This window comes from Lissotriton helveticus, chromosome 6 (genome assembly GCF_964261635.1).
Source record: "Lissotriton helveticus chromosome 6, aLisHel1.1, whole genome shotgun sequence".
Taxonomy (NCBI): domain Eukaryota; kingdom Metazoa; phylum Chordata; class Amphibia; order Caudata; family Salamandridae; genus Lissotriton; species Lissotriton helveticus.
The window spans coordinates 1,822,001,009-1,822,027,896 of record NC_136067.1 but is presented as its reverse complement, the minus strand read 5'-3'; the positions used below and the strand labels follow the sequence as shown (position 1 = coordinate 1,822,027,896).

The following is a 26,888-nucleotide window of genomic DNA, read 5'->3' as shown; positions in this document are numbered from 1 at the left end:
TGACATGACTGATCACATCACTGATGACATCATTCATGTGATAATACAATGAACGTCTTCAGACTCTAATATAACCTTATATACACTCAGTGTAAACAGACACTCACAGACTGTCACTCATCCATGGAGTTACTCACACACCTAGTCAGTCATGCAAAGAATCAATCACACCTCCATTTCCTCAACTATACAGTTATACACACCTTACTTATTCAAACAGATACTAACACATATTTACTCTCTTATACAATCCCTGATACAATTTCAGAATGATCCATACAGCCACTCACACATTCACTGGCTCTTATGTTATTTATATATGTCAACTCTCACATATACTATTTTTTACATATGTTCTTACTTTGACATGTAGCACTGAGATATCCATTCACTCACCAATACACTCATGCACACAGTCAACCGCCCATACAGCTGTTTCCACATGCACTTTTGAACCCATACATCTAGTGAATCAACTGCTCACACATCGATGCACAGAGTCATACACCTCCCAACCACCCACACACACACACTCAGTCTCCCATACAAATACTTGGGCAACCAATCAATAACCCATATAGTTACTCATATAGCTACTGATCAACACATGCAGCAGTTTACAGAACAGACATAATGATGCACAAATTAAGACAGTTTAGTCACTAACCCATGCACTCAGTGAGACACATTTAATCACTCACTCATACAGTCAGTCATGCACCTACTAAATCCTTCATCCAGACACGTATACATCCACTCATTCTTCAATATGTAAGACATATTTAAACTTTACAGAAACATACAGTCACTGGATGTTATCAGTGATGTCATCAGTGATGTCATTTGAGATGTCATCAGTGATGTCATCAGTGATGTCACTGACCATGTCATGAATGATGTAATATGTGACGTCATCAGCAGTGGATTGCGGGTGCGCGAAATATATAGTTAGTGCAACTAACTATATATGCGAATTTCAATGGTTTTGTGTGAGTAAAATAAGGTTTTATAAATGCTAATTCCTAACTATATATGGTCTATAACCTATGGTTTTTTCAGTGAATATATATATATATATATATATATATATATATACACATACATACATACATACACACATGCACGTCCTGCCCCAGAGAGTTATCTGCTTCCCAGGTCTTCCTTTATGAATCATAAGGTGAAACAGTACTGCAACCCATTAAAGATGACACTTTCACTTTTCTCCCCTAATTACTCGTTCCTGCCTATCTGGCATTTTCTAAGAAAAAATGACTAATGACCAACATTAAAATGGAGACTCTTAACAATTTATACTAGCAGCTTAATTTATCATGTACCTTCCCTTATCTTGCCGTGGAATATATTTTCAAGTGTCTCAGCGGTGCTGAGGACAGCTTCGTAATTTTCTTAAGGGGGCCGCATGTATTGGTAACACATTTAACATGCATTGGCATAGCCAATAGGTCTCGCCTTTGGGACCTTATCAGTGTTTAGCCATGCAAAAGTTGTTGTTGCACCAAGGATGTTGTGCTGCATAACTAAATACTTATAAGGTCCAAAAAGTGAGCCCTATTGGCCATGCCAATACTTGTTGAGATTCTGATTCCAGTCTGTCACCTAGGGATATTCATAAGGAGAGGAATCTGCAGTTAGAGAATCCTCTATAAAAAGCTTTGCCTAAGTTGACTAACTTGTTAGTTCCTTTTAGAGGTGTCTGACTTGAGAAATATTTTGCAACACCTCATGTGAATTTGAGACCTTAGAGCTAAAGCCACAGACTTCAGAACTCTGGTGGGATCAAGGAATTAAAAAGTACTTGGCATTGTAAGATGTAAATTTCCAAAGTGACATATTTTAGAAATATGTAACACTTCATTATTTCAAATATATTTTTATCTTAACTTTGCTATTGAAGAGAATACTTCTACTTTGTTAATTGAAGGAATTATTTAAAGTATTTCTTACTGGAACTTCTCGTTGTATATTTTTATATAGAAAAGTATGACCCCCTATTCATGCATCCCGATTTGGCTTGTGGAACACACACTGGTAGCTGTGGTCATATCATGCACTCCACTTGCTGGCAGAGGTAAGTGTATTTCATGAAAGCTACTTATTTTTACACATTGTTACAGGAATAATTCAAATTTTTGTCTGATGCACATGCATACTCTTAGTATGAGCCTTCCACCTAAGTGATTATGCTTGTTTTAAGCCACCTGGCTCAAACAGGAGAGCAAGTTGATACTTGAAAAGACAGCCTTGGGGCAACAGCTGCCTACCGGAAAAGTCCTTGAGAGTCCTGCTGTGTGCCAACAAGGCTGTCAATAGAACACTGATGAGCCTGATGCATGTGTTGCCTCAGACCTTAATTTGTTTCTCACCAGTCTAAAGCACAACATTTCCAAAGAATGAAGAAAATAAGGAACTGATGTTACCATGCAAAGGTGGCACTTATAGGTGGCGGTGTTCCGTCACTTCTAGGGTTGTATGGAGTCACAGCAGAGCCATACAACCAGGTGTACCGTAACAGTGCTGGAAGTAGTCTCCAGACCCGTTTGGCACCTTGGAATATTCTCAATGTAAGGAATTTGAGGTCAGAAGTATCCATGAGAAAGATAGTTACCCAAACTTGGTTCTCAAGTAAAGCGAATCCCACAACAGCGCACCTCAGTGCACCTCCGGTCCATTCACATTGCTTCTCAGGAGTAGAGTTAGTCTTTGGACTGTCATATATTCATCCCTAAAGTTCTGTAGGAATTAGTCCTGAACAAGGGGTCTGTTCCTCACTAGTTCTTCTCCTGCATCCGCATGCCTCCTCTGCTGAGGAGGTTCTGCACAACTTGAACATGAATCCTGCTTTACACTTTTATCTTAATTGAACCAGTCATCTGTATTTTTTAAACCAACTATTTGTGACCTTTTGAGAGAAATAATTCTAGCTGAGCCGTTGCTTTAGCTACTATTGCTCGATGGATAAGGTCATGAATCAGGAATGTGCCAGTTACAGAGAAATACACCAGGCCTAACTAACATGCATTCTGCTGAAGAGTCCACCCACAGATTGAAAATGGTTGGAAAATAAATAGAACTTAGGTGTAGTATAGTTACCTTTATGTTAGGTTTGTTGCTCTTGGTCAGTAGCCTCTGTTCTGTTATAGATGCCTTCACAATGCCCCCCCTGCCATCAGTCATTAATGTCATGCCAATTAACTCCTTTTTAGGGCTCGGACTCCTCCCCACTGAAAGTGGGAGGAGCTTCGAGAACTAATGTTAAAGAAGAAAAAAAAGAAGTATCTCCTAGGGCTTTGGCCGAGAAAAATTCCACACATTCCTTTGCGTGTTCTGTCATCTGGCCAGTGATTCGTCTTCGTTGTGTTGTCGTTTTAATAGGCTTGAAGTGATAGGGTAAATGTAGTTTTGTTCCGCCATCTTGGGCATATTTCGTTCGTGCTCGCGCAAAGAAGTACATTAATTATAATTAGGAGCTGTCAGGGTGGCCGTGTAATGCATTCCAGATGGTGTGCGCGCGTTCACCATCTAGCAGTGTGTTTGTCTGGCGCGCGTCCTCCTCACGTGCACACAGGCATAGACGCCGTGTGCGGCTCCTTCCTGCCGGCCCGGGGAGCTGCTCTGCCGCTCTCTGGCTCACCCCCCGTCTCCCCGCCTGATTTAGTGTGTAGTTTATGGGCACGTGCCAGGAGCAGTAGATGTGCTGCGGTGCTCTCTGCAGTTTATGGGGACGTGCAAGTGGCAGCAGCAGCGCCGCTGTGCTCCCGTATGGCCCCCGAGCCCATCCGCACTGGGTAATGGGCACGCGCAGGGCAGCGGCAGCAGAAGCACCGAACTGCGAGGCGCTCTAGTCTGCACCGGTTTGCCAAGCTGAAATTGTAAAGCATCACAATGCGAGGAGCGCCTGTGTAAACACAAAACAGCACACGGATCCAAGCTGTTCGTGATTTGCGCTGCCAAAACTCCATCAATCTTTAAGAAGGTGGGATACAAGGATTATGTATTCTTATAACACACTATTTCGAGCAGGAACACTCTTATCTTGCCAAAACACGGGCCAAAAGGAGTTCGCGGATTATGTCAAAAAGGCCAGGACATTTCTAGAGGGGATTACAAGGAAAAAATGCTTTAAGTCGGAGCACGTAAATATGCGTTATAGCAGCTCACACCGAGCACCTGTGAAAACTAATAACTACAACAAATCTTTTCACTGAGAAACGCACCAGGCACTATAAACGGATGAAAACTATGGCTCAGATCAGCTAAAAAAACACCAAAGAAATAATGCAAAGCCCATTGGGTTGAGAGTGCTCCAGTTCCCCCCCCCCTCCTCCCCCCTCAACCCCCCTCCATCCTCCCCCTCCCCCTCCCCCCCTCTCCTGTCACCTGGGGTAGGCCAAGCTGACCGGGCTGCGGCTGCATGAAACACAGAAAACTGGATATTTGCATAATGAACGAGACCAACTATGTTTCTAACGGTGGCGAGATGAAATGCTGATTATCATTAAAGTAGAGTTGGGAAAACTAAAAGACAGACAAAGACCAATAGCATTGACTGCAGATGCAGAACTGGAAAGCCGGACGAAGACCGGATGTAGGTGTTATCGACAAGGATCTTGCACAAGAACATCCCTTCTCCGCACTAGAACAAATATGCAGCGACGAACAAATAACCTGTGAGGTTTGGCGGGGAGAATCACTTTCAACAACAAATGGATAACCAAAATTTGAAAAGCCGGCTAGGCGAGACAATGAGATGGGAGACAATGCTGCAGAATGCAGTGCAGCATGACACAGCACAAGACATACAGTGAGCTACACTGCTGCCTAGGCTAGAACAAACTGTTACACAATGAATGTAGAGGTGACACGCTTCCTTCCAGCGCCTATTCATGGCACGGCAGAACGGACGCAAGCAGATCTAGGCACTTGTACGCAGCACATAAAGGACACAGGGCAATAACCCAGGCCCTGGGCCAGGGAGGGGATGTGCACCTGTGCACTTTAGTGCGGGTCAAATGGAAATGGAGGGCTCAGAGGTCATACAGGGCACTGCAGAGCAGAACACTTCAAAACGTAGTTTGAATACAGTAGTTTGTAAGCACTAACATGCATAATGTACAGCAAGATGTCTCACTGAGTTAAACTCTTGCTGCGAACATCGGTTTTGATAGGAAGAACAAGCAAAGCCAACGTAAATGTCCATCCTTCCTATGTATGTAAACTGCGTACCAATTCATTGGTTAACTGTAACATCTTTTGTTGCAGCGCTTTCAAGTCGTAAGTGTTGTGAGATGTGAGATGTGAGTGCAGAGTAGTGTGTAGAGTAGTGAGTAGTGAGTAGAGTAGTGAGTAGAGTAGTGAGTAGAGTAGTGAGTAGAGTAGTGAGTAGAGTAGTGAGTAGAGTAGTAGAGTAGAGTAGTAGAGTAGAGAGTAGAGAGTAGAGTAGTGAGTAGTGAGTAGAGTAGTGAGTAGTGAGTGCAGAGTAGTGAGTAGGGTAGTGAGAAGTGAGTAGAGTAGTGAGTAGTGAGTAGTGAGTGCAGAGTAGTGACTAGAGTAGTGAGTTGTGAGTGCAGAGTAGTGAGTAGAGTAGTGAGTAGAGTAGTGAGTAGAGTAGTGAGGTGAGTAGTGAGGTGAGTAGTGAGTAGTGAGTGCAGAGTAGTGAGTAGTGAGGTGAGTAGAGTAGAGTAGTGAGTAAAGTAGTGAGTGCAGAGTAGTGAGTAGTGAGAAGAGAGTAGTGAGTAGTGTAGTGAGGTGAGTAGTGAGTAGTGAGTGCAGAGTAGTGAGTAGAGTAGTGAGTTGAGTAGTTAGTAGTGAGTAGAGTAGTGAGTAGAGTAGTGAGGTGAGTAGAGTAGAGTAGTGAGTAAAGTAGTGAGTGCAGAGTAATGAGTAGTGAGTAGAGTAGTGAGTAGAGTAGTGAGTGGAGAGTAGTGAGTAGTGAGTAGTGAGTGCAGAGTAGTGAGTAGTGAGTAGACTAGTGAGTAGAGTAGTCAGTAGAGTAGTGAGTAGAGTAGTGAGTCGTGAGTAGAGTAGTGAGTCGAGTAGTGAGTGCAGAGTAGTGACTAGAGTAGTGAGTAGAGTAGTGAGTAGTGAGTGCAGAGTAGTGAGTAGTGAGTGCAGAGTAGTGAGTAGAGTAGAGTAGTGAGTAGTACATCACAGGCAGCAGCTGTGCAAGCATCTTACACTCACAAGGAGACCACAGGCAGCTGAGGTGCAAGCTTCTCCCACTCACAAGAAGGACATCACAAGCAGCAGCGGTGCAAGCTTCTCACACTCACAAGAACGACATCACAGGCAGCAGCAGTGCAAGCTTCTTACACTCACAAGGAGACCACAGGCAGCTGAGGTGCAAGCTTCTCCCACTCACAAGAAGGACATCACAAGCAGCAGCGGTGCAAGCTTCTCACACTCACAAGAACGACATCACAAGCAGCAGCAGTGCAAGCTTCTCACACTCACAAGAACGACATCACAGGCAGCAGCAGTGCAAGCTTCTTACACTCACAAGGAGACCACAAGCAGCAGAGGTACACGCTTCTCACACTCGCAAGAAATACATCACAAGCAGCAGTGGTGCAAGCTTCCCTTACACACTGACAGCAGGTACTGTGCCAAGGCAGCAGCAGCAACAGAGCAAGAGTCCCTTACAAAGAACAGGAACAGCACAGAGATGCACAATGCAATCTTCTCACACTCACAAGAACGACATCACAGGCAGCAGCAGTGCAAGCTTCTTACACTCACAAGGAGACCACAGGCAGCTGAGGTGCAAGCTTCTCCCACTCACAAGAAGGACATCACAAGCAGCAGCGGTGCAAGCTTCTCACACTCACAAGAACGACATCACAGGCAGCAGCAGTGCAAGCTTCTCACACTCACAAGAAGGACATCACAGGCAGCAGCTGTGCAAGCTTCTTACACTCACAAGGAGACCACAGGCAGCTGAGGTGCAAGCTTCTCCCACTCACAAGAAGGACATCACAAGCAGCTGTGGTGCAAGGCAGCTGCTTCTTGCAGACGCAAGAAGGATGAAGACACAGAGCAGCCCTGCAGATTACATTAGCACAGATCAGGCTTCAGTGCCAGGCAGCTGTTCTTTGCATAGTCAAGAAGGATGATGAGACAGTGGAGCCCTGCAGAATACATCAGGCAGCAGCAGTGCAAACTTCTCACATCCACTAGGAGACCACAGGCAGCTCAAATGCCATCTTCTCCAACTCAGACGTGCAAGCTTCTCACACTCGCACGAAAGACATCACAAGCAGCTGTGGTGCAAGGCAGCTGCTTCTTGCAGACGCAAGAAGGATGAAGACACAGAGCAGCCCTGCAGATTACATTAGCACAGATCAGGCTTCAGTGCCAGGCAGCTGTTCTTTGCATAGTCAAGAAGGATGATGAGACAGTGGAGCCCTGCAGAATACATCAGGCAGCAGCAGTGCAAACTTCTCACATCCACTAGGAGACCACAGGCAGCTCAGATGCCATCTTCTCCAACTCACAAGAACAATATCACAAGTAGCGATGACAGTGCATATCTACACGCTAGTGAAGCCAATGCAAATCTACAGGCTAGCGATGACAATGCATATCTACAGGCTAGCATGACAGAGCATATCTACAGGCTAGCGATGACAGTGCATATCTACAGGCTTGTGAAGCCAATGCATATCTACAGGCTAACAATGACAGTGCATATCTACAGGCTAGCAATGACAGCGATGACAGTGCATATCTACACGCTAGTGAAGGCAATGCAAATCTACAGGCTAGCGATGACAATGCATATCTACAGGCTAGCGATGACGGAGCATATCTACAGGCTAGCGATGACAGTGCATATCTACAGGCTTGTGAAGCCAATGCATATCTACAGGCTAGCGATGACAGTGCATATCTACGGGCTAGCGATAACCGTGCATATCTACAGGCTAGCGATGACAGTGCATATCTACAGGCTAGCGATGACAGTGCATATCTACAGGCTAGTGAAGCCAATGCATATCTACAGGCTAGCGATGACTGCATATCTACAGGCTAACGATAACAGGCATATCTACAGGCTAGAGATGACCGTGCATATCTACAGGCTAGCAATGACAGTGCATATCTACAGACTAGCAATGACAATGCATATCTACAGGCTACCGATGCCAGAGCATATCTACAGGCTAGCGATGACAGTGCATATCTACAGGCTTTTGAAGCCAATGCATATCTACAGGCTAGCGATGACAGTGCATATCTACAAGCTACCGATGACAGAGGATATCTACAGGCTAGTGATGACAGTGCATAACTACAGGCTACTGAAGCCAATGCATATCTACAGGCTAGCGATGACAGTGCATATTTACAGGCTAGCATTGACAGGCTACAGGCTAGCGTAATAGTGCATTTCTACATGCTACCGATGACAGTGCACACTTACACGAAGGACATCACAGGCAGCAGCTGTGCAAGCTTGTTACACTCACAAGGATACCACAGGCAGCTGAGGTGCAAGCTTCTCCCACTCACAAGAAGGACATCACAAGCAGCAGCGGTGCAAAATTCCCTCACACACTCACAGCAGGTACTGTGCCAAGGCAGTAGCAGCAACAGAGCAAGAGTCCCTTATAAAGAACAGGCACAGCACAGAGATGCACAATGCAATCTTCTCATACTCACAGGCAGCAGCTGTGCAAGCTTCTCACACTCACAAGAACGACATCACAGGCAGCAGCTGTGCAAGCTTGTTACACTCACAAGGAGACCACAGGCAGCAGCAGTGCAAGCTTCTTACACTCACAAGGAGACCACAGGCAGCAGAGGTGCAAGCTTCTCCCACTCACAACAACGACATCACAGGCAGCAGCAGTGCAAGCTTCTTACACTCACAAGAAGGACATCACAGGCAGCAGCAGTTCAAGCTTCTTACACTCACAAGGAGACCACAGGCAGCAGAGGTGCAAGCTTCTCACACTCACAAGAAGGACAACACAGGCAGTAACGGTGCAATATTCTCACACTCACAATGAAATCACTGGCAGTACACACCACATGAACACACTCCATAACACATAGCAACAATACATTGGCATTTACAATGCCATTAGCTCAAACTCAAATAAATCCGAGCCCGATTGCATTTCTAATGCTTGTTTATACTGAATGTAATTGGTGATGGCATGCATATGTGAAGGGGTGTGCCACAATTAAATGGTGTGGTACTGACACAAAACTCTCTATTAACAGATTTAAAAGCAAAGTCTGATCCTGCTACTTAAAGGCAGGAATACACATTAGCTCTGTAGATTGCATAGAAAGGCCACAACCATAGGCAAACTAAAATCTTGGATTCTAGAAACCACGCCTTTATGTAACTGTGCTTCCCTTGGAAGCAAGATTGCTTTTCCTGAACCAAGTCCAGTGCCCACCTTCATTGAAGGATCAAGATTCCTGACCCAATACTACACCAAGTGGGAAGAAGGATAGCAGCAGTCGGTTTCTGCACTTTCTATTATAACTATGTACTAATAGTGAGTTGGGGAATATTTGAAGTCTCCACAAACCTCTCCCTGCGACATGTGGCCATGTATACCTTTGATCTTCAGATGCCTCCTATTGTTTATGCAAACACCAATGGTTTTCTTCAACTTCATAGGTTTCCCCTTTCTTTAGATCCAATAAAGTTTCCTCAGCACCCATATTGATCCCTGGTACCTATTCTAGCTTATGACCTGGGCATATGACTAACCTCTTTATTTGCCAGTAGAACTCATTCCTTAACTGTTCGCCACCACTGCCATTATTTTGCTACCAACACAACTTCAGGTTCACTTGAAGCCTACTATGCCTTCTTATACTCATTCAACATATGCTGCCTTAGGGCTCCCTCATCATTAGTGTGCCTGCTCTTTCATTTCTATGTGTCTTGTTAGCCTAGTCATGCCACTCAATGCTATTTAACAAGGCTGGGCCATTCTTGTTCACCCGCTAAGCCTAGGTAGACTTTTCCTTCCTTGGTGTCAGACTCTCGGATTGAGAGTAGGAGGTTAAGGAATGCTGCATTTCTAGGACTTATTTTTTTGAACTACTACTCAAATATACTGTGATTTGCCCAAGCCTTAACCGAATGAGGAAACAAAAAAGGAGTGTGTCTACTTATCTCAAAAAATAAATGATCTGCTTTTGCAGCAGAACTTTCTACTATTCTAGTATTGTTTCTGATGCATATCTAACCCAAGTCACCACTAACCCGTGAATCCAAAGGTTGCTCAGGGAAGAATGTGGAACCCACCAGTCTCCTTTCCCTGTGCAGTTGGGGAAAGGTGAATAGGGACATAAGAGAAGGCGCACCAATAATGTCTTCTATGTGTAGTCACACATGAACCAAGTCACATAGGTTATTTTGGATTTTCTGTAGTCACTCGTGTGGGGCAGCTTTTATTAAACAGAACACAAATCTACTGTTACTCGCTGCTCTTACATCAATTTAAAATACATGTTTTTTCCGTTTGGATGAATTTCGCATGGATGTTAACTTTCCCCAGAAAATTGGAAATACTCAAGATTTCCTCCAGAAACTGATGCACCATAATAAACGTTCAACACATCAGTAGCACAATGCCTTTATCTTGTTAGGGCCAAAAGAATTGTCATGACACTGATAATCTTCCAATGTCCTATAGCAGTTGTTAATATTCTACAACTTGAGGGGAAACAGCATTAACAACGTGGGCTTAATCAGGCGTGGCAAATATAACACAAGCGAACAACGCTTCCCCTAACCACGCATGTGCCTTAACCACGCATGTGCCTTAACCATGCATCTCAAATCTTCATGCTCCTTTGTATATTTTATTCCAATAAAATCTATTCCAAAGATTCACCCCAACTCCAAATTTCACTAACATTCTCCCAGTTGGGCTCCCTTCCATAGGGGTGGAGAGTGGAGAAACTCGTCCAAAAATGGCCTTGCAAACAACAATGACAAATGCTTTTCCTTAGTTTACTCATTGCCCCCTAAAATTGGAGACCCTCAATTAATAAGAAAACAAATGAATCCGATCTCCAATCTCACAAAACAATTTTCTCCTCAATTCAATCAATCCGTAAGAACATGCATTCAGAACAACCTCGCCAAATTAATGTTGGGGCTTCCGTCTCCCTGCACTTAGACAAATGTGTCAGTCTGCGATCAACCTGTTCGGGACCTCTTCCTGGGAAATCCTGTTGCTGAGGGACAACAGTTTAAAACGTCAGATGGCATCTGCGAGAAACTTGTCTCTCTTTTGCAGGGGTCCCCACAATCAGTTGGTCGCTCACCTAAGCCACAGACTAAAGAGCTGTAAAAGTCTCACCAGAGTCACTATCTGTGGAAAGCGTACCCCTATGCTCTGGATAATACCACTCTATCCACCTACAATTAAAGTGCGAGGAGTCGGAGGCAAGCTTTAACATATGTCATTTATCTGAAAGAAACACATAGTGATAGATTCCTTACCTTAGTATTACATCCAGGTGTCAGACTGGATCTGGTAAGTTTTTGTCAGCAGTACCCCTGCGCGTCGTAAGGTGGCGTTGGACGGCTCCGCGTCCGTCATTGGTGTTGTGGTCGCCGAGATGACGTTGCGGCAGCTACTTAGACGCCACCCTCGCGCGCTGATGTCAGTTCTTTCTTTTTCCACGCCAGCAAGTGCAGATCCGGAGAGAGCGGTACCCCCAGTCGTTTTTTTACGGAGTTGTTCGAGGCCTTTTTGTCTCTGTTTTTCGAGTCGATCAACTCCTGGTGCCGCACGGATGCCCAGCTTTAAGTCTTGTAGGGATTGTCATCATATGATGTCGGTGACGGACCCGCACCGCGTGTGTGTACTGCCTGGGGCGAGACCACGACCCCAAGTTGTGCCCCGACTGCCGGGCCATGTTGCTGAAGACTTTGCGGGAGCGGACCCGAAAGTTACTTGATGTCTGGCAGTCTGCTCCGTGTGCGGCTCAAGGTCCTGGTCCCATGGGAGGTTGAGGAGCCATCACCATCATTCGTCGGGATCAAAGTCTTCGCACTCGGGGGTCAGGTAAGACGAAGCATCACAAGAAGTCGAAAAAGCGTCATCGCTCACTGACTTCCCGTTGCGCGATGCAGCTGAGGGTGCGGGTGGTGCCTCCCTTGCGGCTCCGGCGGAGCTTACGGTGTAGCCGTCGGCCTACCCGCCCTTCCCGGGTCCGTCGGCCACTCCGGCCCAGCTGCAGGAATTTCTGGCAGCCATCGCCTGCCTCTTTGGGACGTGTTGCTCTACTGGGGGTCCTCGCCGTTTACTGTCGGCCGCTCCGCCATCGCTGTTGGTTTTGACCCCGACGCCGCAGGGCCCCAAGGATGCAGTCCTTGATCCTGGTTGACCTTGTGACACCTTCACCAAGGTCGACCCCACCGTCACCACCTCCAATGTTGCCTGTGGTACCGGACGACGCCTCCGGTCTCAACCCCGATGTGGACACGGAGCCGGTACGGCGTCGCTCGGCGCCGATTCCAATGCCGATGGCGGATTTCCATCCCTATGTCCAGCCTCCTTATTTTAGGCTTGTTCATCAGCCTTCGGAGAAAGGGGAGGAGTGGGAGGGGTCTTAGGACACTCTCACAGCTCAGTGTGAGTATGACCCAGAATGGGCAGAGAAACTGGTGGATGCCAGTGGCTTGGACACCTCTCCTGACCCTGGCATGCACACTCCTCCTACCGTGGCTACGGAGGAGGGTGCAAGTTATGCAGTGGTATCTGTCTAGCTTTAGATTCCTTAACTTAGAATATCCCCAGGCGTCAGATTGGATCCGGAAAACTTTCCGCAGCCGCACGACTCCACCCTGACGTCGTCCACGGACATGACATAACCTTCAACTCCGTACAGTGGCCGTCAGGACTAACCTCCTAACAAGTTCTTCAGCTGGCGGCTACCTGTGCGGAGCCATTGCCTCCTTTTAATGAGGCACTTTCTGACGTTCTTTTGGGCACCTGATCCAGGCCCTACACAGGGGCTCCAGTGGATAGGAACGTGGCCCGGCGCCATCGCCTGGCCCCAGGTGACCCCCTTTTCCTCTCCCAACACCTTGGTTGTCCATGCCTCCACGCCCCAAAGCGCCTTCCCTACCACACCCCCGGTTAGGGAATCCAAGAGACTCCAACAGTTTGGGAAGAAGATTTTTTCTTCCGCCAGTTCAGGGCTGCGGTCTGTGAACACTGCATTCCTCTTGGCCCGTTATTTCAACTCTGTCTGGGATACGGTGGCAGAGGTGCTGCCTCAGTGTCCTAGGGAGGCCCGGACAGTGCTCTCTCAAGCTATTGCTGAAGGGAGAGATGTAGCCAAGTTAACAATGTGATGTGGCCTTGACACCGTCGACTCGCTGGGCGGATCGATTTCCACAACAGTGGCGCTCCGTCGCCACCCCTGGCTGAGGACTACTGGCTTCTCGGGGATGTCCAGAACACTCTCATGGACATACCCTTTGATGGCATTCGTCTTTTCGGCAACAAGGCAGATAGTGCATTGGAGCGTTTTAAGTACTCATTGGCTACGGCCAAGTCCTTGGACCTTTAGTCCACTCGTCCTCCTCCGCCTTCTGCCTTTGCCTCCTATCGGGTCCATTGAAGGGGCTTCCTAACACGTTAGCTTCAGAGCCACAGGCCTGCGTAGCAACAGACCCAGCGCAGCTGTGGGACCAGCCGAGGTGGGTCAAGGGGCAGCGGGCGGGTCAGTCCACCTCCACCCCGCCCACCACTGCCTCCAAACCTTCCTAGTCCAGTTTTTCAGGCCCATCAAACACCAGTGGGCGGCAGGATTTGCCATCACCTCCCCCACTGGCGAACCATCACTTTGGACAGGTGGGTTTTACAAAGGGCTTCTCCCTCCCCTTCGAGGCTACCCCTCCAGCCATGCAACCCCAGTACCACCGCATGTCAGGGTATCACTTGGCACTTCTTCAACAGGAAGTTGTGGCCCTCTTGGCCAAGCGGGCCATCGAGGACGTTCCTGCGCCAGAAGTATGGTTGTGGTTATTATTCCCACTACTTTCTGGTGCCCAAGAAGGACAGGGGCTTGCGTCTTATCTTGTGCTTTTCGTCGCTAGTGGAGTTGCGGTCTGTTGTACGCCTTCCCTCCTATACCACTTCTGCCCAGAGTCCTGGAGACGATCAGGCATGACTTGGCCCGAGTTATTCTTGTGGCCCCGGACTGGGCTCGAAGAGTGTGGTATCTCGCGCTACTCAGTATGACTATCGATCCCCCGATCCGACTGCCTCTTCGGGAGGATCTTCTGACGCAGCAGCAGGGGACAGTCCTCCACCCAAACCTGTCCAGTCTACACCTCCTCGCGTGGAGATTGAGCGGCGGCAGTTGATTGTTTTCTACTTGCCTCCTGAAGCTTTTGATGTCATTCTGTCAGCCAGGTGTCCCTCCACTAAGTTGGTATACGCCTGCAGGTGGAACACATTTGTGGCATGGTACACAGCAAAGGCTGTGGATCCCCTTTATGCCCCTCTTTCAGAAGTACTTTTGTTCCTTCTTTCTTTGGCCCAGTAGGGCTCTGCTGTGGGCACTATCAAAGGCTACCTTTCTGCTATTTCAGGCTTCCTCAGGCTCCCTGATCAGCCCTCTCTTTTCGAGTCCCCTTTTGTAAATAGATTCCTCAAAAGCATTACTCCCCTTTTCCCTCCTATTCCTTTTGTGATGCCACAGTGGGACTTGAACCTGGTTCTCACATACTTGATGTGTGCTCCCTTTGAGCCTTGTCACAGCTGTCCTCTACCTCTCTTAACTCTATAGACTGCTTTCCTGGTTGCCATCACCTCCGCTAGGAGAGTGAGTGAGCTCCAGGATCTTTCTTGTAAACCTCCTTTGTCTGTCTGTCCATCCAGACAAGGTTGTGCTCAGAACCCGTCCATCCTTTCTGCCAAAGGTGGTCACTGCTTTTCACATCGGGCAGACTATGACTTTGCCAACCTTCTTTCCGACTCCTCATCATTCCAGAGAGGAAGAGAGGCTCCACCTTATGGACCCAAAACGTGCGCTCGCATTCTATCTCAGCCGCCCACAACAGTTCCGGGTGGATGACCAACTCTTTGTCGGCTACGTTGGCTCCAAGAAATATCGGGCCTAATACAAGCGCACTATCTCCAGATGAGTCATCTTGTGTATCAATCCTGTTATTCCCTGGCAAAGAAGGAGCCTCTGTTGGGGCTGCGTACCCATTCAACCAGGGCAACGGCTGCCACTATGGCTTTGAGACGTGGTGTCCCCTTACAAGACATCTGTTAGGCAGCTACGTGGGCCTCGCTGCACACTTTTACTATGCACTACTGCCTGGACAGGCAAGTTCGGAGAGACGGCTTCTTTGGCCGTTCTGTTCTCCGGGACTTCTTGGTGTGATCTTGGTTTGCAGACCCACCACGGGGTTGGTATTGGTGGGGTATCTAATCTAAGGTAAGGAATCTATCACTATTCGTTTCTTTCAGATGAACAAGTTACTTACCTTCGGTAACGATATTTGTAAGAAACATTAGTAGTAATAGATTTGTTTCCGCCCCACCCATCCTCCCCGTTCTGCGAACTGATTTCTAGGGTTAAGGTCATCCCTTTCAGGGCCCTGATTTCAAGGCACCATTGGTCAGTATCTTGCATGGCGCGGAAAGTCCTGTACAGAACTGACGTCAGCGAGCAGGAGTGGCATCAAAGTAGCTGCCGCGATGTCATCTCGGCTATCATGACGCCAACGATGGACGCGGAACCTCACGACGCCAACTTCCGATGCGCAGTGATACTGCTGACAAAAACTTTCCGGATCCAGTCTGACGCCTGGGGGTAATTCTAAGGTAAGGAATCTATCACTACTAATGTTTCTTACAGATATATTGTTACCGAAAATAAGCAGCTTTTTCAATGTGTTTAGCTGGTGCAATGTAAAACACAGCACTAAGATGGCTTGTGTAGACTAGACAAAGATCAACACTTAGCCTGGCATATTAATGCGAAACTCATAGCAGGGCTATAGGACTTCATGCAAATATGTTTAACAGTGGAAATTCCATGTGCCAGCCTGTGGCTTGAAGAAAGGTTGCACCTAACAAGATGAGCGTTTAGCATCAGTGATACGATATTCTACTGGTTCTGTGGTTATCAGTTACATGTCGCCAACAGATGAGAATAAAAAACTAACTAAGCACTTTGCTGAGAAAAACAAACTTAAGGGCAAAACCATTTCTTGTGAAGTGAAAAATTTCGAGATGCTTTGATTTAAATAAATGTCGGCCGTAACACAAAATGGATGCTACTTATGTTCACTCCTTTAGTTCATTTCTTAAAGCAAATTTCTCAGTTCAAGCCCCTATACTATGGGCTTCATTTCCCCAACCATAAGATCCATAGATAACTATCTTTTTTTAGTAGACTACTCACAAGTTGGCTCTTTTCTACATAACCACCATAATTAAACATAATTATACAGTATATCCCTCTGTATATAAACATTTAATTTGATTATATGTATCTACCTAGATGGATATTTCTTGATATAAGCCTAATTTTAATACTTAGGCCTCCCAAACAACCCTTCTAATTTCTTCCCTCACCAATCCTTCCTTCGACACATTTTACTTCTAGGATCTCACTAATCCATTTCTAGGTATTCATCCCTTGATCTCCTATTATATTAATCCCTTACTTCATCTTACTACTATGATCTCTCAATTAACACTTTCTTGACCCTTCCCTCTTCTATACACCCCATTCCCCCATTATACTGTTCAATCCAGCTAACAGTCACATGTACGCCACTCCGATTAACTCAAATTTCACTATACTAACCTACCATTAATCCTTTTTTGGTTCCGGAGGTGCGTGCTACTCTCTGAAAAGCACTTGAACACCTCGCCAGGGAAAGTAAGAGCTATATAAATACAATATAATACTATCAACATGCCGAAGTCACACCTGACTTCCTCTCAGATGCTCCCTTTCTCCTGAGCTGTTCTGAACACAGTGCAGTTTTGGGCCTAACCTCCTGAGCGGTAAATCCAGGACATTCAGGCTATGATGCAGATGTTTAGGTCTGTATCTTGGATTTTGGTGAGAATGGCCCTGAGGTTGTTGGGCCTCATTTCCTCCTGCATCCTACTTGTCACTTATGCCCATTAGTATATGTGAGCTTTGCAATTAGACCTTCAGTACCAGTGGGCGCTGCATCAGGGGAATCTCTTCGACATGTTCCAGATCTGGTCAGGAACTGTGAAAGATCTGCATGATGGCTTACATACTGAGATTGAGTCAAAGGCAGACCCCTCTTACTTCCACAACCAGAGTTGACTGTGGTGACAGATGCGTCACTTCTGGGATGAGGTGGAGATCAGAGGACCGAAGTCCGGGCTCCACATCAACATGTTGGAGCTTCGGGTAATTCACTTGGCATTAAAAGCCTTTCTTCCTTCGATCAGGGAAAGATTGGTGCAGGTATTCACAGACAACCTCAACATCATGTGGTGCTGCAATAAACATGGCAGGGTGGGGTCATCAAAAGGCCCTACATCTCTGGACATGGCTGGAGCGCCAAGGCATTTCCCTGGTAGTTCAGCTCATGGCGTGTTCTCGAAATGTCAGGAAGGACAAACTCAGCTGAAAATGCCTACAGGATCACGAATGGCATCGTCATCTGGAGGTGGTGCAAGGACTCTTTCAGGAGTGGGGAGATATGAGAAGCTGGCTTAGTATATGGTGCACACTTTTGTAAGTGGGCACCCTGCACTAATCCAAACAACCATCATGGTGATTTTAGTGGTCTTCGACAACCGTAGGAGCTCTTAGTGGTAGCTGTGTAGAACAGCCTGCAGGCTTAGTCCAGAAGGAGTGTAAAGCAGCTTGTTTTACCAGAACATAATCATATAGGTATCGATTAAGTGAAAAAGAACCACACAGTGTGAAGAAACCCTGTCGAAGACCGAAGGTTGGAGAGTCACCCCACCCGTGGATACCCTAGAAACTAGGATACCTTCATCAGAGAAGCCACATGCATAGGTGTGAAGTGGCGTTGGTAACCGCAGTTGAACTCAATGGAGGACTTCAGTAAGATGCTGTTGCTGGAGAAGGTGAAAGTGTCCGGTGGAACTCATAGGTGGATTTAAGTCCAGAAGTACCTGCAAGCAGAGCGGACAGAGTCTTTGCCACTTGGAAGTGACCAGGTGGTTGAAGACGAATCCCCACTGAAGTAGAGTGTTGCAGGAGAGCTGACAGTGAACTTGAAACTGCAGCTGTGCAGACCAGGCGATGCTCTGGAAGACTAGGAGCCATGCACGAGCTGTCCCATGTCGGATGTCGAGAGTTGATGGGTCGTGTTCGTCAGAAACACCAACAAACCTTTGCAACTCTAACCACCAGGAAAGTAAAAAAGGTACAGTGTCGGGACCAGCAAGGTCCAGGGGACTCACCAGAAGCAGGGCTGTCAGGGCAGGCCCGAACAATCAGGGGTTCCGCAGAAATCAAAGGAGACCCTCAGGAGGACCAACAGGCCAGAAGCACTGGAGTCTCAAGAGGACCTTGAGCAGCTCACCTAAGATGCAGGCCCACGATGGAAGTGATGCGTGAGGACGAAGATCTTTGTCACAGGAGATGCTTAAGTTTGGGGCTACTTGAAGTCCAAAGACCTTGGTGAAAGGAAGCCAACAAGCCTTTGCAACTGCAAATTGATGTGGTGCACAGTGGTTCTGTTCCTGCGGCTCCAAAGAGGGATACTGGCCTCAGACTTGATGAGAGGACAGGGCAGGCCTCGACGGATGTGAAGAACCACCACCTGTGTTGCTGAGCCTTACGGGGTTCGTTGGAGCCTAGGATCAGATGACCGGTCAGCTTAGTTGCGGTGCCTGCAGATGCAGGGAAGTGACTCCTTCACTTAGAGGGTGATTCCTTCAGATGTCTTAGATGCCCAGAGGCCTTGGAAGGTTCCTGTATGGCGCACATGCACGGACGTTGCAGCAGACGAGCATTGCGACGAGATCAGGAACAGCAGGAGTCTTCCCAGTTGCAGCCTTGATGCCCACAGCTATGTCCAGCGAAGTCCAGAGTGCCCAGACGTTCGAAGAGGAAATGGCATCTTGAAATAAATCTTGTCCCACGACAAATCTAGAGACCCACCCTCAGGTAAGCCCATAAGTACCCTAAAGAACGGGTTTGGACGATTCAGGGTTCCCTCTCAGGGGAGTAGTCGGACAATGTGGAGGATACTCCCATGTCCTTTGTCCAGTTTCGCCCCAGAGTGGGAGCCGACAGCCAATGGCTCCCTGAGCTGGTTTGAACTGGACTATGCAAGGAGGGTGCCAAATGTACCCTTCAAGTAGACTGAGTGATGGTGGCAAGTGCTCCCACCCGGTCCCAATGTGACAGGATACCTATTCTGCCTTGCCCTGCTCTAGCTTGGCTCAGCAGCAGGAGGGCAGAATTGTGTCTCTGGTGGGCAGTAGCCATGTTGTGCTGTCCGAATCGAGAAGACTGGTATCCGGAGCACTGAAGGCCTCCCTAAGGAGCTTTTCAATGCATGGAATCATACCTTTGCGGTGTGGGGATATGATTCCAACATGTTTGCAGCGAATCATATCTCCCACACCGTTTACAGTGTGGGGGCTGATTCCAACATGTTTGATACCAAACATGACAGGGTTCGTTACAGCCAGTTTAGGGATGGTCATTGCGTAATGACGCATGGACACTCTGTTTTGTAATGGCTGATGTACTTACAATGCGGGAGAATGGACTCTGAAGGTTGTAGGAGTGTCCTGCTCATGCAGGGGTACCCTCACACTTCGAGCCGAGCACCCTGCCTTCAGTATTAAATGGCCTGCTTTAGGGGGTTTAAGTGCAGTGACCTCGGATATAGGGAAAACTATGTATGTTGCAGTGGCAGGCCTGTAGTTACAGTTTGAGTGGTCCTCCATGGGTGGCATAATGCATGCTTCAGCACATGGGGGAACCCTGGTGTACCTATGCCCTGGGTATCTCAGTACAATATACTAAGGACTGATAAGGGTACACCAGTGTCCAATCTGGGCTGTAACTAAGTACTTACCATACCAATTTAGGGGAGAAAGCACCGAGACTGGAGTCCTGATTAGCAGGATCCCAGTCAGACTAGTCAGAAACAGCATAGCCCCTGGCAAAAAGTGGGGGTAACCATAAAAGCAGATCCTAATTTCCCACAGGAGTGCCTTGGTTAGATCTGGTTGCCACTGCTGAGAGTGTGCCATGCCAGCAGTTTTGCGTGCTGGAGTTTCCAAATCGACTCTCGTTCAGAGGCGCTTTTCCTCTCCAGTGGAACTTAGGCCTCCTGTACACCTTCCCGCCAATTTCACTCCTGCGCAGAGTACTCAAGAAGATGAGGGACGACCTGGCCCAAGTTATTCATGTGGGTCCAGATTGGGTACAGTCCAACATCCCAAGCTGTTGAGCATGACCATCGGCCCTCCTGTCTGGCTGCCCCTTTGAGAGGATCAAAGCAACAGGGGAGGATTCTGCACCTGAACCTGTGCACCCTTCACCTTCATTCGTTGAGATTGAGCAGCACCAGTTGCCCGCTTTCGACCTTGCTCTCAAAGTCTGTGATGTTATTCTGACAGCCAGGTGTCCCTCCACCAAGTCTGCATATGCCTGCCATTGGGATACGTTTGTTACAAGGTGTGTTTCCCACAACATCTACACCCTTTTAGCACCTTTACCCAAGGTTCTTCTATTTGCTCTTTCATTTGCCCAGCAAGGCTCTGCTTTGGAAACAATGAAAAGGTTATCTTTTAGCCATTTTGGCTTTTTTGAGGTTGCCAAATCGATCTTTTTTATTTGTCACCTGTTGTAGCTAGGTTTCTTAAAGGCTTGCTGCACATGTTTCCCCCCAGGCCGTTCATTATTTGCTAGTGGGATCTGAATCTTATTCTCACCTTCCAGATGTGTGCACCCTTTGAGCGGCTGCACAATTTCCCTCTTAGGCTCTTGACCATCAAACCTACCATTTAGTGACCATACCACTTCTTTAGGTTAAGTAAATTGCAGGCACTCTTGGCACACCCTCTCTACACCATCTTTTATTCTAGCAAGCTGGTCCTATGTGCAAGTGCAACCTTCCTTCCGATTCTTGTGACTCCTTTCCATGTAGGCCAAACTATTTTTTTTACTCCATCTCACCCCACCAAAGAAGAGGCGAGACTCCACTGCCTGAGCCCAAAAAAGCACTGTCATTCTACCTGGACTAAACAAAAGAGTTTCGGGTGTATGATTAACCATTCGTGGCATAGTACATTATACAGTCCACGTATGCATTTAGCTTCCATGTCATTGATGTATTTCTTCTACAGTAGGGTAACCGGCCTTTTGCAAGTTTACTCTAAACAGGACAGTGCATAGGCTCTGACCCTTGAAATGGTGTATGTTTAATTGGCTTGTCCACAATTGGCATAACTTGACTTACTTGTCAGTCTCTAGTATATGATACCAGGGGTACCTAGGGCCTGTAGGTTGAGGAGTCTCTCATGGACCGCAGCATTAGTTGTGCCCCCTCGAGTACAACAAGTTAAAACAAAGCTCCATGTCTACCACTGCAGACTGGAAGGGCAGTTTAGAACTGCTAGCTCGACTTTGCCATTTAAAGTAATGGCAATGCCCAAACCTCCCTTTTTGATGTATGGAAATCACCCCCATGCAGGCCCAACGATCCCTATGACAGGGTGCTTTATGTTAAAAAGTTTAACCTGTATTTTTACATGTTCCAGCAGTAAAAATCACAATTGTCTATTTTACTGTAGAAAGACTAGTAGCCCCATTGGCAAGTACAGATTTACAGGCTGGCACACCAGCCCTGCTAACTTCTTAATGGGATAACTAAGTTTGGTACTGTTTGGTATCAAAAGAATTTGCGCATTAAATCCAATCCAATGGTTGAATCAAATTTAATGTCATGGTGAGCAAAGTTTAGAAGTTGCCACTTTAGTTGCCCAAGGTTTGCAGTGCCTGTTTACTGATGTACACAAGGCTTTTCCTGCAGACAGCTTTCTGCCCTCCTGGGAAGACATGCTAATGACTCCCAGGAAAGTGCAAGATATGGGCCTGCATGGGAGAGAGGTGTTACATTCATCCTGCAGGAAGCCACACGGGTGTTAGCTCGGAAGACGAGTTTCGATGTTGAAGTCGCCTTTGAAGGGAAAGGGGCTAAAACTTGGGAGAGGGACTCTATTGCTAAGCAAGAAAGGCTGGCACTGGGGACAGGAGAGGAAAAGCCAGTTGTCAAACTGTTTTTTCCAGGGCCGTGTAGCCCCTTGGCAGCCAAACCTCTCCCAGTAGTCTAGGCTGCTCTGAGTGTCGAGAGAGGGGTCTTGCCTTGTTGGAGTGAGCAAAATGATGCATTCTGGTATAGCTAGATGCCATATTTCCCAAGAAGTGGTAATCAGGAGGGTGGAACCTGGTAGCTCATCGGCTACCACCGCATCGTACACTGAGGGCATTTTCTGAAGATAAATAGGGCACCCAGAACTTAAACCGACTTGGAAGAAGCAGCGAGGGAGTTCTGCCGTGCTGCACTGAGGGACCAGCAAAGACATGCTGCAACGTCGAAGACTGCAGCTGCAGGCTAGCAAAGAGAGTGACTGCCTTCAGTGTCCTTCTTAAGAAGAAGCTGTCTCCAAAGCACAGTGAAGCCAAGAGACTGCAAAGGCCCTTCAGCTGACCTCCTGTTCAAAGAAGCCTGCTGGGACAATTGGTAGCCCAAAGTCTCCAAGTTACTACCACTGCGCAGAACTAAGGACCAATACCTGATGCACAGAGTACCACTCGAGTTCCCTGAAACCAGGAGTGTTGTCATAGAGTTTCTGGCACCCTCAGAAGTTGAGGTATCAACCCAGTAAATATTGGCCTGTGACCGCGACACCGTGCGACTGGTAGTCCAGTGGCGACTACACTTCTACCAGACTGGAGAGGACTACATGGGACATGGACCCTCCAACCGGAACCCCCTCACAATGTTTGTGGATCGAGGAATCCCTGTTTAAAGCCACTATCGACTGCATCGTATTCCCAGCATCCTTAGAGCATCTTCAGTATCCTTTATCCCTAGCATCAGGACCACTCCATAGGAATCCATTGCAACATTGATAAAGTGCCTGTAAGTATTGGAGGACTGCTTCGTCTGTGAAGGTAACTGTTCTTGAGGACCTTGCTGGTCCCTCTGACTAGCTCCCTGGGCGGCCCAAGTACTGCTAACTGACCGCATTGGCACTTACCTAAGTTTTCCTTGAAATTGTTTCTAAGTGTCCAATTTGTTAAGTTTGCCAAGGCTTGTTTGTGGTTGAGTTAAATTTAGGTTATTACCGCTTGTGAAAATGTATATCTCCTGAACCCTCTGGTGGATCTTTTTTATTCTAGTTTGTAAATTCTCATAAAAACACAGTCTAGTTATATAAAATGGTGTCTGATTTCTTGAGTGTTGTCGATTCTTCTTCAGTTGTTTTGGTGCGGTTTAAATGCTTAAAACTTGTTCCTCCGTGTAAGCCTTGCTGCTCAGTGCTAAAGCTACCAAAGGTTGAGCTTAGGGTTTTACAAACAAAACGTACTGGATTCAAAGGTCACATGCATCCTATATTATGGCCTTACTGGAAAGATAAGTATGCCAAGGACCTAAAGGGGTTGGTAAGTGTATTACACAGGGAGGACCACCACACCTTATAATACACCCCATTTCCTCACATGCATCCTATATTATGGCCTTACTGGAAAGCTAAGTATGCCAATTAGGAATTAGCCAATTATTTCATTTTTTAGGGATCAAAGCTCATAGACTGGGGCAAGAGAGAGGTTCCTTAGTGTGCAGAGTTCCACATCCAGCAATACACTCCACAAACAATGGCTGTCTCTATGCAAAATAGGTTCTTTATCACACAGATCAGCAAATACAGAAATGTGAAGAGGTTCATTGCCTAGAAAATCACTCCGACTGCTATGCACTGGATGACTACCTGCATATGGTGCCTCATGCCCTGTTTTGATACTGCTTCTAGCAACATGTTGTTCGAACCTCCACAACAAGAAGCATAATGTTTGGGAGCAAGACAAGTGAAACCATATTAGCAGCATGGCCTGGAGATTGGTGATGTGTGTGCACTTTATTGCAGTGTGATTTTAGTCTGCTGCCACATACACACAATTGTTCGACTTTTAAACTTATAATGTCTCATAAATTACCAAAACAATAGTTCATAGTGAGTGACCTAGATTATTCCGTTCACTGTAAAATCTTCACTGCATGTGTTCACATTGCTATCAGCCTGTAATTATGCTTATCTAATCAGAGATGTTCTTTATCGCTTACACTAATTGAGAGATTCCATTCGTACATGCATGCAGGTATGTTGTATCTCAACGTAGTATTGCAGTCCATCCTTTCTCCTTTTCTTCAGGAATCCCCAATAGAAAGTCTTATTGAAGTTGAGTAGAGAGAGATGCTGTTCATTTAGGATTTTCAAATCCTTTTGAAGTTCCGAAACTACCAACCTTTGTTGAGTCAGGCATTTGAAGTACTCGTCTCATCTAAAAATACTCACACTCTACAGAATGTATACACTAAGTTGGTGGGCATCGAGTATGGGTATTGGGGACTTTGTTAGTGCTGGAGTTAAAGCCAAATATTTGACTGTGGTCTTGCATTTTGTCAGCAGCCCCAGTGAGATTATTTTAAAAGTTAATAAGCAGCATAAATGATATCCCTGTGTGGGTGTAAAGCTGCATATTTATCAGTGCGTGTATGTCTTCTGAAGAAAACTATTCTGACTTCTCATTAATTTAAATCAGCACATATGAACACCTGCATAATGTCATGGGCTGATATAAAACATGGAAGTATAGCCCATGGGGCTAATGCCTGGACGGGACTTGCTCAAACTAGCCAATGCCAAAGCTACTTGTAGCCAGACTTAAATCGAAAGGGGTTATGGGCTTTTTAAGGGTCTGTTTTCAGTGCATAAAGGAACCTGTACAGGTTAAATAGCCAATTTTCTCACCAAAGAGACAGGGGGTCACTCCCTGTGCTTCACATACTATTTATTGGAAATTTAGTTTTGGCCATACGGGCTGTAAATGTTAAAATTTACATTTTGTTTTATCATTACTAGACCTTTGTCTAATTACTTCCTTTCTGCTAAGCATAACTCCATGATCATGTCCATTAAGAGCAAAGCATAAGTGAATCCCAAACTCTGTAATTATGTTCTGGGCCTGGATAGCAAAGCGTGAGAAGCAGTAGTGTTCTGTAAACAGTATCTGAAAGAAACAGGTTAGTATTAGATTCCTTACCTTAGAATATCCCCAGGCGTCAGTCTGGATCCGGAAACTTTTGCGTAGCAGTACCCCTGCGCGTCGGTAGGCGTCGTCTGCAGGCGTCCCCTGCGGCTCCGCGTCGTCGGCGTCGTGCGCCGTGATGACGTCGCTGGAGTATATAGACGCCGCCTCCGCGCGCTGACGTCAGTTCTTCTTTTTTCCGCGCCAGTTAGCGCAGATCCGAAGAGCAGTACTCCGGTCTTTTGACCAAGTTTCTTGTTAACTACTTAATCTTCTACGGTGCCGGTAGGATGCCCGGTTTCAAGGGTTGCGACGAGTGCGACCGCCTGATGTCGGTCACCGACCACCATCGACTCTGCCTCCGGTGTCTGGGCGCGGACCACGACGTGGAGTCCTGCGTCGACTGTCGGGCCTTGACTGGTAAAGCTAGGCGGGAGCGGTCCCGCAAGCTTCTCGAGCTCCGTGTGTCGGCCCCGCGTCGAGAGCGGTCCCGGTCCGGTCGGAGGTCGAGGGAGCGGTCGAAGGAACGATCGCGGAGCTGCCATGAGCGCTCCGGGAGTCGCCACCATTCCTCCGGTTCGTCAGGTAAGCGTAAGAAGTCGGGGCGTCGTCATCGTACCCCCGACTCCCCCCGACGCCCGCGTGATGCGGCCGGGGGCTCGGGTGGCCCCACCCCCGCGGCCCCGCGTGGGTCGCCGACGCCGTCTGCCCCATACCCGTCGGTCCCTGGGGAAGGCGCGTCGCGTGAGGAGATCGAGGCCTTCCTCATAGCTATGAGGGCGAGGTCTCCTCCGGCGGGGCCTACGGCGCCTGCGGGCCCGTCGGTCCCGTCTGGGGGCCCGAGCGGTTCGGGTGCTCCTGCCTCGACGCCGCCGGTGGCTCCGGCCCCGGCGCCGCTGGGCCCCTCAGGTTCGTCGCCGGCTGGTCTACCGGCCTCTCCGGCGTCGGTTCCTTTGGGCCAACCCGTGGTACCGCCTCCGCGCGGTGCAGCGACTCCGCCGTCGGTTCCGGCCGGCGTCGGGTCCCCGCCGCCGACGCCACGCGGCACCACCCCCATTCCCCCTCTGACTCCTGACGCGGAGTCGGACCGGCGTCGTCCGACGCCGGATCCGGCGCCGATGGGGCCCATTGACCCCGAGGTCTATATCGTCGATCCAGAATACGGCGATGAGGACGAGTATGGAGAGGGTTGGGAGGGGTCTGAGGACCCTTTATCCCGTGCCTGCCAGTATGATGTGGACTGGGTAGGTGATCTGGGTGATGCCAGTGGTCTGGACGAGTCGCCCAACCCTGGGTTTGTCTCCCCGACCCCTGTGGCGTCTGAGGCAGGTGCTGCCTATTCGGTGGTCCTGATGAGGGCTGCCAAGGCCTTGAGCCTTGAGCTCCCCGTCGCGAAGGTCAAGCCGAACATTCTGACCGAAGTGTTTAAACCGCAGTCATGCCCCCAGGAGCCTCTGCTGCCGTTTAATGAGGCCCTGACGGATGTCCTTTTGGGCACCTGGTCCAGGCCCGCTTCCGGTGCACCGGTTGACCGGAACGTTGCCAGGCGTCACCGTCCGTGC

At 47.7% G+C, this 26,888-nt stretch overlaps 1 protein-coding gene across 2 annotated transcripts in view; it reads left to right on the top strand.

The window, feature by feature from the left end:
• The window catches only part of UBR2 (ubiquitin protein ligase E3 component n-recognin 2), a 1,610,484-nt gene that overhangs the window by 983,475 nt on the left and 600,121 nt on the right, over positions 1-26,888 (top strand). For both annotated transcript variants that reach the window (XM_078649714.1, XM_078649715.1), the window contains exon 31: positions 1,996-2,089. In XM_078649714.1, coding sequence (XP_078505840.1) covers positions 1,996-2,089 — 94 coding nt within the window. The remainder of the gene's footprint in view (positions 1-1,995; positions 2,090-26,888) is intronic.